This window comes from Uloborus diversus, chromosome 8, assembly GCF_026930045.1.
Source record: "Uloborus diversus isolate 005 chromosome 8, Udiv.v.3.1, whole genome shotgun sequence".
Lineage (NCBI taxonomy): Eukaryota > Metazoa > Arthropoda > Arachnida > Araneae > Uloboridae > Uloborus > Uloborus diversus.
The window spans coordinates 23206514-23220384 of record NC_072738.1 but is presented as its reverse complement, the minus strand read 5'-3'; the positions used below and the strand labels follow the sequence as shown (position 1 = coordinate 23220384).

Below are 13871 nucleotides of genomic sequence, written 5' to 3'. Positions count from 1 at the left end.
GTTTTCAGAGACATATCGTGCCCACAGCTGGTATGATGTTATGGGTTATTTCAGTAAACAAAACATGTAGACCCTTCATATTGACCCACAACACCATTACAGCCTAATGCTACTCGTATGAATGTAATACGCTTAAGCTACAGATGCTTGTCCTTATAGACAGAACAATGCTCGGCTACTCGCACCAATAGTGTCAGGGGATTTCCTTTCCCTCACTGTTGTCTTTTCTGACTTGTTAGATCGCATGAGTTTACACAGATTTTGCATATCTGAGGTTACTTTGAACGGTAAGTTGGACGACCTAGAATTTGATCGCAGTAGTGGTTTTGTGGTAAATGTGAAACAGGATGACGATGGGACAACCGTACGACACTTTTAAGAAACAACCCTTGTTTATATCACATCATGTACTCAAGCTAGAGGTAGGTTAACCAAGTCTTAAAACTTCGATTCATTTAAGGGTTTTTTCTTAAATAAATGATCAGTTAACTCTTATTTTGCAATCACTTTCTTTTATAAAAGCTTTCTTTACGAATGTAAATGTTTCATTCTGACAGCACCTTTTTTCTGTGTCGATTATTTTTAAATGTTAGACTGTATGAAAACCGAAAAACTTGTGTTTAAACGGACATTAAAAGATTATTCAGGCAGAACAAAAAAGGTATGAAATGTAAGGTGGGAAAAGAACATATTACTTCTCTACGCATCCACCATATTTATCGAGGTTGCAGAGGTACAATAACTATCGAAACCGGCATAGAAGAAATCAGCGACGAAAATAAAAAACAACATTAAGATGGCTTGCTGAACCGCTGCTTCGGGTCTGACATACTGCCCTTCCAAGTGTTTCTCTGAAGGTTCAAAGAGATGGAAATCACTTGGTGCGAAGTCGGAACTGAAAGAAGAGTGGTCCAATATTTCCCAGTTGAAACGCTGTAGTTATTTCTGCGCAGTTTGGGACGCATTTGGACGGGCAATATCATGCAACAACAAAACTCCTGTTGTGAGAAGTCCTGTTTGTTTAATGCGAATTGCATCTCGTGACCACTTCTAACTGACATTTCGTTCCGTTGGCTAACAGGCCAGCAGGTTGACACCCAGCTGCATCCATTGAAACTGTTTGAAAGCTCTGATTATATTTGTTATCTTCAGATTGGATTGTATTCATATAAAATGTCTGTTCACCATCAGAGCTTTTGTTACCTCACTTTTTCAAACGCAGTTGAAATTCTGTGATCCAAGTGAGAAAATGTATGTTTCGTTTATTTACTTTTTGCTTCAATGTTCTAAAGTATGAATTACTTATCTCATCGTCATCTTATATTAAACTGTAGTCTTTTCAGATCCATGTAGTGCCTTCAACTGTGGAGAAATGGGTGATTGCGTTTTTAATAATGATGATATGAAGCCGCATTGTCGGTGTAAGAATGGTTGGACAGGAGACAAATGTGAAACAGGTTAGTGCACAGAACGAAACAAGTTAGTGTTAAGGTGATAAATAAATTTTAATTAAGAGTTTGTTCCAGAAAAAAAAACTAACAAAATCAAAACTTCAAAATATTTTGAAATTCTTTTTAGATTTATGTGGTGCCCGTGACTGTGGAGAAATGGGTTATTGCGTATGGAATGAGAAGGAGAGGAAGACACAATGTTTGTGTAAAAACGGTTGGTCGGGCGAAAATTGTGAAACAGGTTTGTATTAATACCTTTATTAACGCTACGAGAAGTGCCAAATAAGAACTTATAATGGTTATGACCACATGTCTCGTTTATTCATGATTCAATACCCCAAATTTTTCATATTCACGACATGAATCATAGAAAAAAAATGTTAAATTTAGTTTTAATTTTGTATTTCAACAGATTAAAAACAGAAAGGTGCATTTATCTCACTAGGAGCACGGGTCCCGAATAAGATCCACTATTAAAAAAACGGCAAAAAGTACCATTTAACTGAAAAAAATTTAAAATTCTTTGTTCTTAAAAAAAACATGTAAAACCACAATTGACGAACTCATAAACATAATCGAAAGCTCCATATTTACTTCAATGGAAATTAGAAAGATGAATCCTCAATTTTGGAGAGATGTTAAGTCGTTAATTATTCCTTTTTGGTCACTCCTGCGCACACTGTAAAAATTTTACGAAACGTTACTGGTAATTTCCTTGGAACGTCTCGGGATTTCACACGTTTTCACCTATTTCCCCGTAAAAACAAGTATCATCACAAAAAAGTTTCCTGAATCGCTACAAGTTGTACGCGTGCGGACTTTTCACTGTTGTGGAAAATATTTTTAGCAACCAGTTTAAAGATTGAATGAGCGTGTTTATTAGGTGTATCGACCTAAGGTAACTTACGGCCTGTCCAGATTGATTACGCTCTCAGTAAAAGCGAAAATGTCAATGGATATCTACAGCTTTGCAAGGCAGGAATTGCAGGTAAGAGATATGCTTCGTTCCATCCTTATATATTATTTCTGTAGCCTGTTTTTGGTTTCTACGCCAAATTTCCCTCAATTCTTGATAGATTTCTTTGATTTACGACTTATTTTATAGCTTATGGTGCTGGCTACTGACGAAAAATAGACCCAAGGTCTGAAAATTTTTTCTTTTAACCGAAAAACCTGTTTTAAAGAACCAGTATAAGGTTTTCGGTCAAACTTATAACTTTAATTTGCGCTATGACCGACAGAGCTGAGTAGCTTGATCGGCAGAGCGTTCTCTTCGTAACCAGAAGATTACGTGTTCGGACCCACGTCCGAACAATCTGCAACAAAAAAATTAGAGAAATATCGCGCATTACATGAACACTGAATTAAATGAATAACAACTATGAGAGAATAGAATAAATGAGAAGGAAATGCTCCTTGCTGATATGAAAACATTCAGTGATTTTGTGCTAAATTACTTCGAAATTGCACGTGTTTTTTTTTTTTTTTTTTTTGTTTTTTTGAAGCTTCGGCTCTGGAAAGAAAAGTAAAGCATAATGTAAGCGAAAATATAAGTAACAGGTTTAAGATTTCAGACTACAATAGAATTGTTTTTTGTTCAGAAAAAAAATAATAAATCGTATATTGAAATATATATTCTTCTAATGAGTTTTTGACTCTTTGTACAAATAAATAAAATACTACCTCAATTTGAAGGGTAAAATATATATTTTTTCTTCTTTTTGCTAAAAAACAAATAGCTTATCATTTTTACTACATTCGAAAGCATAGTTCAATTTATTTTGTATTTTAACCGTGCTGTTAAATGATGAACACGTGCTGCCATCTAAGTTATAACGGTTTAAGCAGCCTGCGATAACAAATTGTAAAAATTTTCAAAAATAAAAACATTTTTCTTCAATATCTTATCTTATATATTAATCCCCTCTCATTTTAAAACTTATCAGGCTGGCCAATGACGAAAAAAAGACTTACGGTCGAAAATTCAAGTTTTCGAAAGCGCCTCTTGCTGTTTCAAAACCTTGATGCTGCCTGTAGTTTTTATGCATTTTTTAAAGCAAAGTTCTAATGCAGTTTTCCATTTTTTACGTCACTTTCGGCAAAAAAAAAAAAAAAAATAGCCTGTGTGTGTGTTCATATTTTAATAAAGCTTAACAGCACTGGACTTAGTTGTTCGGTTTAATTGATAAGTTTTTTTCGGTAGAGCGTTCGGCTATAAATTATTTGAACTTCGGGCAAGCTTGGGCTGTCCGACATAATATCAAATTTATATTAGTATTACGCATTACATGTGCTCATAACATATACACCTAATAAAATAAATGCAGTGGGAATGCTACTTGGTGTTTCGACTCCTTTATGCAGGCTACAGTTATCATTCGGATAAGTTGATTGTTAATCGAACTGTGTTCTTTGACTACATCCAGACCACTCAACATAATGTAAGCATAAAAAAGTATTAGATTTACCTAAAGAAATCCTTTTTGTGCAGAAAAACATTTTTATTGTATGCTAAAATGTAGATGTTTCTAATAACAGTTTTTCGACCTTTTGTACAAATGAAAAAATACTACGCCCGATTAAAACTACGAGTTTCACTCAGTAAACCTTTAATTTTTTATTCGCGCGAATACGATATAAAGCATTAAAAGTATTATCAACTTCATTAGCAAGAAATTATTTTCTTCTCCTCTGCTTTCTGCTTAAAAAAAAAATACATTTTACTACATCTACGTTCGAAAAATTACACTTAAGAACGGACTCAGTTCAACTGGTTTTGGTTTTGAATTTTAAGTGTTCGATTAAAAGAGAAACATGTGAGGGCATTTAAGCCGTAACGGTTAAAGCAACCTTCTATGTAAAATAGTTCAATATTCAAAGATAAAAACACTTATTTTCAATCAAATTTATTACTTCTCTAGAATGTTTGTTTCAATCGCTACGTGAGATCTTCGTCATTCTTTAATCAAATTCCATGCTTTGCGAATAATTTTAAATCGTATCATGCTGGTTAATGACAAAACACAGATGCATGATCTTATTATTATTTTTTTTTTTTGGCAAAAAGCTTTTTTGCTGTTTTTTACTACGCATTCCTTCAATGAATAGCTTTCGAAAAGGAAGGCGCAATTGCTAGGTTTGTTGGGGTGTCGGGCTGTTAGTCAGAATGGCGCCAATTCGAATCCGTGCCAATAAATATCTCTTTAATATTTCTTTTTTTCCCGTCAGATGCTGACATGTGCAGGACTGTATTTGCCACAACCTGTTTTTTCACGAGTCACCACTCAGCCACACTTTTAATGACGTTTATGTTTGCATTGAAAATATGTACGATTAAAAGGGGAGCTATGATCAAATTATCACAACGTTGTATTTAACGAGGTTTTGTTACTGATGTCTTTAAATTACATGCCTTCTCTTCGGCGCTTACTTTTTTTTCGGTTCTTCGTCATAATGTTCTTCCTTTGAATTTCTTAAAGAGCGAAATGCCTTATGGAACGATTTGAAGCACAGTGCGGAGTTCCGCACGGGTCGACTAGTCTTGCATAGTCTTGGCCGTGGTTAGCTCTGATTTTTCTGGAGCCTTCTTGGTAAATTAGGAAGATTCTACCAGGGCTGCGGAGTCGGAAGGAAAATGGCCGACTCCGACTCCTGGATTTTGAAACGCCCGACTCCAACTCCGACTCCGGATTTTTTTTAATTTTTTTAATTGTATTTTTTAAACTCCCTCTCTCCATTCAAGGGAAGGGGGAAAACCTCTTAACAGAGATTGAAATATTAATTCCTTTTTATGAAAATTTAGCATTTTGTTTTTTATTGTAAACCCAAGACGTCATACAACGTGAGAAATTCAATTTAAAAATCAAACTTTCCAATAGTTACGAGTTAAAAAGTGAGATGACTTAAAAATCCCATTTAAAAATTTTGAAAATGATTATCTGTAATGTGCCCCCCTTTAATGTTTAACAAATATATATATTGATCAAATCGTGTGCTTTCAATTTTTGAAAGCTGTAACTTGAGAGAAAAAAAAACTTTTTTTCTAAATCCAAGTTCTTGAGAGGGAGTGGTTTGCCCCTGGTGACATCCATCTAGTAGATGACACCCAAAGTTAATTTCAGAGTTTATAAAAAATATAAATACTTTAATTCTGAAAATTTTCACGAATATATTTTAAATTATATTTCATCAATAAAATTTCAACGAAAATAGGGCACATATGCGTCAGGAGCTAATTTTACACAAAACGCGGCGGTATACAAATTTGTACGAATAGCTTTTACTATACCTATATTTTTTCTTCGCTAAATTTTTAATTTAAATTTTATTGGCTGCTTTAGAATTAACCTAAATATGAAGATTTTAAGATTAACTGCAATTCTTGAGTGTTGTAATCAAGAAATTTTTTACACTTATTTTGTTACATACTTTTTAGTGAGAACCAAGCTTACAGAAATAGTCTTAATAAAGAAAAAAACATTAGATTATTTCATCGAATCTTTTGGATTCGTGCTTTCGAGCCAGAACTTCTTTGAATTTGCTGATCACACTTAAACGTTTCAACCTTAGCTACAGGCGTCGACTTACTAATTTGTTACGTTTCTTTTACTATTTTAAACTGAGATAGAACAAAACACTATATTTCTATATTTATTTGAAAGTGATTACTTGAAAATGTTATTCAACAAAACCGTTTGCTGACAGTTGCTATTAGTTAAGTTAAAAAGCAAGCAAACTAGGGGACGGCTACAGAAAGTTCGGTAAGCATTCAAGCTAGCTGATTGCCATAATGGCAGTTATTTTCTCATTAGTATCTTTTTATACATGTAATCGAACCAATTGGTAATCAATTTTTAAAAAATGCAAGGAGAGTCAGTGAAAAGGAAAGAAAAAAAGAAGCCCGGAGTCGGAGTCGGCATGTTTTCCAACGACTCCGACTCCGACTCCTTTATTCCAAAATCAGTCCGACTCCGACTCTTCGACTCCGACTTCGACTCCGACTCCACAGCCCTGGATTCTACAATTACACTAAACCTACTTAATTTTTCTAGAAGGTTCTAGAGACATGACTGGCCTTTAACAGGGCAGATTTCGCACGTCTTCATAAAGTTTCAAGGCTAATTTCAGGGAGGTTACTGACTTTTAGCGGAAAGCGTTCCTGATTTTTCCAAGATATGTTACTGGAAGAAATTGGGCACATCAGCTGCCCATTATTTTCCAGGAACGTTTCTGAATCGTTTTTAGAGTGCATAGTTAATGAACATATGTGCAACATATGCATCACAGTATCATATCCTCCACCTGATCCTTTGGTATCTTAATAAATACGCCAGAGACCTAAAAAGACAATTATTTTAACCTTAATGGTCTAGCATTATCAAATCACAGGACAAATTCATGGTACACTAAATTTTTCCTTTTGATTTCGCCAAATAGATAAATTATACTTTTTGGAATAATTAGCAGCGCTTTTTATGATAGTTAAATACAGGTAACCTAGAAGAAACGAAATAACTGTAAAATAAGATCAGGTAATTTTTACAACACTCTTTTGTAGTAATCGTTGCTACGCTTTTGCCTGTCGACAACAAGTTATTTGTTGATAACGCTTTACCATGAGTTCGATCTTGTGAATTTTTGCTATCCTATATCTTAGAGTAGGATATGGTCCTATCTAAAAAAATGGTGGTTCGGCTTTACAGGACTACATGGCCTTATTTGGCACTCTCACCTTACTTTTTTTCTGTTTTCAGTTTATAATTGAATTTCTACTCAAAGAAAAAACGCTAGAAGCGAAATAAAAACTTTGAAAATCTTTTCAGACTTATGCAGTGACTTTGACTGCGGGGAAATGGGAAGTTGCATATTTAACGAACAAGACATGAAGCCGAGATGCCTCTGTAAGGATGGTTGGTCCGGCGACAAATGCGAAGCAGGTATGGATTCAGCACTGTAAAAAAATTCCGAAACGTTACTGGTTATTTCCGTGGAACGTCTCGGGATTTCACACGTTTTCACCTATTTCCCCGTAGAAACAAGTATCTTCACAAAAAAGTTTCCTGAATCGCTACAAGTTGCACGCGTACAGACTTTTCACTGTTGTGGAAAATATTTTTAGCAACCAGTTTAATGATTGAATGAGCGTGTTTATTAAGTGTATCGGCTTAAGGATGCTTACGGCCTGTCCAAGACTGAGCAACCTTGACGAAGTTTTTATGAGAGCGACAGCTTTGCAAGGCAGGAGATACGGTTGGCTCCCTCTTGCATAGCCATGGGCGCTCTGATTTTTATGGAGCCTTCTTGGAAAATCAGGAAGGTTCTAATCAATAACACTAAACCTACTTAATTTTTCTGGAACGGTTCTAGAGACATGGCTGGCTTTAACAGGGGAGATTTCGCACGTCTTCAGAAAGTTTCAAGGTTTATTTCAGAAAGGTTGCTGAATTTTATCGGAAAAATTTCTTGGTTCTTGCGAGATATGTTACTAGCAGAAAATGGGAACATCAGCTGCCTATTATTTTCCAGGAACGTTTCTGAATCGTTTTTACAGTGAGATAACAAATCCACTCTCAATTTTTTCAGTTCTCATTTATGAATTAACAAGTAAACAGAACGTTCACTTAACCATTGGGAATGCTTCTGATTTAAGGAGGCCCGGGACACAGTTTGAAAAAATTATTTATTAAACAGTTTAGAGCTTTGAAATTTTTTGCACTGATTAACTATCTACTTTATTAGTAAAATCATACACTGTAAAAACGATTCAGAAACATTCCTGGAAAATAATAGGCAGCTGATGTGCCCACTTTCTGCTAGTAACATATCTCGCAAGAACCAAGAAATTTTTCCGATAAAATTCAGTAACCTTTCTGAAAAATCCAGAAATCTTCCCGTTTAAAGTCGTTGTGTCCCTGGAAGTTCAAAGTTATTTTGAGTAGGGATAATATTAGTTTGGCAACTTCCTGATTTATGAAAACAGTGCCAAAAGCAGTATTGCAGCCATGGCCAAAGCTAAGCTAGAATTGCAAGTAAGTATCGAGCATCTCACTTTCTTGCAATTCTCGCAAAGCTGCAAACTCCATACTTATTCGCTCTCTTTGGGAGAAATACTCTCAATTCATCTTTAAACTGGAAGCTCAAAATATTTTTTACGACAGAAAGAAGTCTGAATTCGTGCAACTTGTAGCAGTTCAGGAAACTTTTTTGTCAATGATACTTGATATTTCCAGGAAGTGGATAAAAACCCTTGAAATGCCGAAAGGTTACACGGGAACAGTCAGTAATGTTTCTGAATTTTTTTAGTGTAGCATAAATATTAAAAACAATTTTCTTATTTAATTTTGTTCAATAGGGTTGCTTTAAATCGCTAAAACTCAAAATATTCTTGATCAATCCTCATTTTTTTTTTCCCCCAAAAATCTGTGCGCAAATACCTAAGCTTTAATTTTTATTCGGCAATTTTAAAAATACAATAGGACCCCGCTTTAACGAATTCATTGGGACACAAAATTTTATACGTTAAATCGGGGTTACTGGTAATATAGGGGGGGGGGAGAGTAAAAATGAGGCACTTATCTTTACTAATAATAAAGCTGAAAGTCCCTCTGTCTGTCCGGATCTCTGTGACGCGCGTAGCGCCTAGACCGTTCGGCCGATTTTCATGAAATTTGGCACAAAGTTAGTTTGTAGCATGTGAGTGTGCACCTCGAAGCGATTTTTCGAAAATTGGATGTGGTTCTTTTTCTATTCCAATTTTAAGAACAAAACTATCATATGATGGACTAGTAAATTACGAAATTATCATTACGTGGAACCGTAACATGGGTACAAGCCAAATGGCGAGAAAATTCACCATACATTTTTTGTAAATATACAAGCGAACCAAAAGTCCTTTAACTTTTCTATTACGGGCAAAGCCGTGCGGGTACCATAAGTCTTATATAAACGCTCTAATAAGCAACTGCACAAAAATATCCATCGTTAGAAAATGTACATTTTTCATTCAGCATTCCGCGACACAAGTTAAATTTAAATTCTTAAGACTGAGCAATAAATGTTTGACAATTTCCTTGATACTTGACTCGAAATACTTCTCTTTCAACTTTATGGGAAGAAGAAAATGCTGAGTAATTTACAGCCTGCTGCATGAGGTATGTTTTTACAGTTTCCAGACCATGTAAAGCATTGGAAAAAGTAATAGTTTTAATGGGAGTTTCATTATTGCTTTCTGCATCAGAATCGCTATTGATCGGTCAAAAACTGCCCGTTGAAAATTGCCGATTTCAAGAAAAGTCTTTTTCTACTTCGGACAAGATAGGTTAAGCCATTTGGAAAACAATCCAACATTTAGTAACTCAATTTAACCAATATTTTTTTCCCCTGGCTGTTGAAATATTTCGTTATTCGGTAAATAGTGGGTTTTGCCTTTATTTAGTCGGGGAAAAAGAAAATTCTCTGAATCGCAAAATACGTTAAATAGAGGTTTTTTAAACCGGGGTTCGACTGTATTTAATTAAATAAAAAATAGAAAATATTTGAAGAACAATTTCGAAAACTTCAAAAATACTTTAAAAAAAAAATCAAATTTTTGTCAGTTTACGTTTTCTTTTTCTTCTTTTTTTTTTTTTTTTCAAATTTGCCAAATAAAAATTATCGTAAATTATTGGACAACTTTTATTACCTTATCAGTTCTTGACTAAAAGTGTTTCAATGCAAAAAATCGGGAAACATTGCATCATGGAGAAAAACGAGCTTAAAGTTTTAAAGTCAAAAATAATATTAATTAAATGCATGCAACAAAAATATTTATTTATTTATTTTCGTTCTATTTAAGATACAAACAAAATTCAAACGTCATTTTGAGCAGAAAATAACAGATGTTTGTTTTTAAATAATTAAAAATAAATTCAAAATTTGACGATTTTTGTGTCCCGGACCCCCTAAAGTAGCAAAATCAAATGTAGAAAAAATCGAAGTGCATATGGAATGGTGATGGTATCGTGGGGTGAATGCTACGAGTAGGTAAATACAATTTAGTTTTTAACATTGCTTGGGGGAAACTCCTTAAGTTAAGATTTTTTTGCGATTTCGGGGGAATGTGAAGGCTTGAATTAAATGTTGTTAAACTACCACTTCTAAGTTTTATTAAATTAAAAATAATCATGTCTTTTTTCGAACAATAATTGTCAATATAAGTACATCATTCAATTTTTCACCAAATTTGTATTTGCCCAGTTGTAGTACTCAGCCGACGATATGAAGCCGGTATATTGGTGTAAGGATGGTTGATCTGACAAAATTCGCAAAACAGGCTTGTGCTTAGTTGACATCTGCTCAAGCCATTTTGAAATATATCGCACAAAGATGATACATGCACTCACCGCTCATTTTTAGTTAGAAGTATGTGTCAGAAAAAAAGTACTAATATAATTGATTCATGAAAAAACAATTTGGAAATCTTTTTTATTTCTAGATTTATGTGGTGAATTTAGCTGCGGAGAAATGGGTTATTGCGTATGGAATGAAAAGGAAATGAAGCCGAAATGTTTTTGTAAGAATGGTTGGTCCGGTGAAAAATGTGAAATAGGTTTGTACAGATATGATAAATACACTCATTTGTTTTTTAATATCAATTTTATTTGAAGTCTATACCGGCAAAAACGTTACCAACAAAATAAAAATTGCATATTAGGAAATCTTTTCAGATTTGTGCAAAGCACTTGAATGTGGGGAAATGGGAAGCTGCATATTTAATGAACAAGATATGAAGCCAAAATGCCTGTGTAAGGATGGTTGGTCCGGCGACAAATGCGAAACGGGTATGTATTAAGACGATACACTCGCCTTTAATACTAAATTCCTCATTTCTGTTTTTTAAAAAAATGAAAAAAATATAAAAATATTATAAAACTATTTGGAATTAATTCAGACTTATGTAGTGACTTTAACTGTCGAGTTAATGGTGATTACGTATGGAATGAGAAGGAAGAGAAGCCAGTGTCGGTGCCATGAGGGTTGGTCTGGCAAACTTTGCAAAACAGGCTTGTGCTTAGTTAATATCTGCGCAAGCCATTTTTAAATATATCGCACAAAGATGATACATACACTAACCCCTCATTTTTAGCTAAAAGTATGTGCCAGAAAAAAAGTACTAATATAATTGATTTATGAAAAAACAATTTGGAAATCTTTTTTATTTCTAGATTTATGTGGTGAATTTAGCTGCGGAGAAATGGGTTATTGCGTATGGAATGAAAAGGAAATGAAGCCGAAATGTTTTTGTAAGAATGGTTGGTCCGGTGAAAAATGTGAAATAGGTTTGTACAGATATGATAAATACACTCATTTGTTTTTTAATATCAATTTTATTTGAAGTCTATACCGGCAAAAACGTTACCAACAAAATAAAAATTGCATATTAGGAAATCTTTTCAGATTTGTGCAAAGCACTTGAATGTGGGGAAATGGGAAGCTGCATATTTAATGAACAAGATATGAAGCCAAAATGCCTGTGTAAGGATGGTTGGTCCGGCGACAAATGCGAAACGGGTATGTATTAAGACGATACACTCGCCTTTAATACTAAATTCCTCATTTCTGTTTTTTAAAAAAATGAAAAAAATATAAAAATATTATAAAACTATTTGGAATTAATTCAGACTTATGTAGTGACTTTAACTGTCGAGTTAATGGTGATTACGTATGGAATGAGAAGGAAGAGAAGCCAGTGTCGGTGCCATGAGGGTTGGTCTGGCAAACTTTGCAAAACAGGCTTGTGCTTAGTTAATATCTGCGCAAGCCATTTTTAAATATATCGCACAAAGATGATACATACACTAACCCCTCATTTTTAGCTAAAAGTATGTGCCAGAAAAAAAGTACTAATATAATTGATTTATGAAAAAACAATTTGGAAATCTTTTTTATTTCTAGATTTATGTGGTGAATTTAGCTGCGGAGAAATGGGTTATTGCGTATGGAATGAAAAAGAAATGAAGCCGAAATGTTTTTGTAAGAATGGTTGGTCCGGTGAAAAATGTGAAATAGGTTTGTACTGATATGATAAATACACTCATTTGTTTTTTAATATCAATTTTATTTGAAGTCTATACCGGAAAAAACGTTACCAACAAAATAAAAATTGCATATTAGGAAATCTTTTCAGATTTGTGCAAAGAACTTGAATGTGGTGAAATGGGAAGTTGCATATTTAATGAACAAGATATGAAGCCAAAATGCCTGTGTAAGGATGGTTGGTCCGGTGACAAATGCGAAACGGGTATGTATTAAGACTCGCATTTAAAATTAAATTCTTCATTTCTGTTGAAAAATTATTTAAAAAAAAATTAAAATACTGCGAAACTATTTGGAATTCGTTTCAGACTTATGTAGTGGCTTTAACTGTGGAGTTCATGGTGATTGCGTATGGAATGAGAAGGAGGAGCTGCCGCAGTGTCGGTGCTATAAGGGTTGGTCTGGAGAAAAATGCGAAAAAGGTTTGCACTAATATGTAACTTGAACTGCAATTTATGTCTGGAACTATTTTTATCGAAAAACTTTTGCAGACAAAATTTAGTTAGCAAATCAGCATTAAAAGGTTGGATAACATCTGTAAGGAAAATTGAAAAGCTGAAGGAGTTTTAAATAAGTATGTAGCATTATTAAACATCAGTGATACTTTACAGCTTAGTAAAACATATATTTAATGTGTAAAATAAATTTGGTGTCACTTGCTTAATTTATTTTCTTTTTTCTACTATGTTGAAATGAAAACTGAGCACAAATTCTCTTTGAACATTGTGTTCTTAATCATGTGTTTTCTCGAGGATTCTCTTTGACAAAAAAAAAAAAAAGTTTTTTTTTTTTTTTTTTGCATAAAATGCTAAATAAGTTCTCACTACAAATTGCAATAATTAAACTGAATTGTGCATCGTTATTTCGGAGAAATTTTATTATATATAGACTTTGCTAAAAAGAATTCTCCTTATTAATAATGATATCGTTGAAAGCGAAATAAAATATAATGTTATTAATTAAAGTTAATAAATACTTTAAAAACCCATCCCAGTGATTGTTGGTTTTGAAATAATTTTCATGTAGTGTAAAAAAATTCTGAAACATTACTGGTAATTTCCATTGAACATTTCGGGATTTCCTGTAAAAATTAAGTACATTTATCAAAAAGTTTTCTGAATTACTCCAAGATGTACGAAGGTAGATTTCTCACTGTGGGAAAAAATATTTTTAGCTCCCAGATTAAAGATTAACTTAACGTATTTATTAAGTGTGTCAGCTTACGAACGATTACGGCCCTTCCAGATTGACTAAACTTCCAATGGGAGCAAATAAGTTTCTGGATTCCGCAGTTTTTGCAAGAATTGTAAGCAATTGAGGTGCTTAGTACTTGTAGTTATGTCTTAG

General features: G+C 33.8%; 1 protein-coding gene across 1 annotated transcript in view; it reads left to right on the top strand.

Annotated features, from left to right (window-relative positions):
• Nucleotides 1-1347: 1347 nt before the first annotated feature.
• The window catches only part of LOC129227968 (protein jagged-1-like), a 32267-nt gene continuing 19743 nt past the window's right edge, over nt 1348-13871 (top strand). Inside the window, exons 1-10 of the mRNA XM_054862593.1 lie at nt 1348-1457; nt 1579-1692; nt 7274-7387; nt 10924-11037; nt 11156-11269; nt 11654-11767; nt 11886-11999; nt 12384-12497; nt 12616-12729; nt 12833-12946. Of these exons, the coding sequence (XP_054718568.1) occupies nt 1373-1457; nt 1579-1692; nt 7274-7387; nt 10924-11037; nt 11156-11269; nt 11654-11767; nt 11886-11999; nt 12384-12497; nt 12616-12729; nt 12833-12946 (1111 nt within the window). The 5' untranslated portion in view covers nt 1348-1372. The remainder of the gene's footprint in view (nt 1458-1578; nt 1693-7273; nt 7388-10923; nt 11038-11155; nt 11270-11653; nt 11768-11885; nt 12000-12383; nt 12498-12615; nt 12730-12832; nt 12947-13871) is intronic.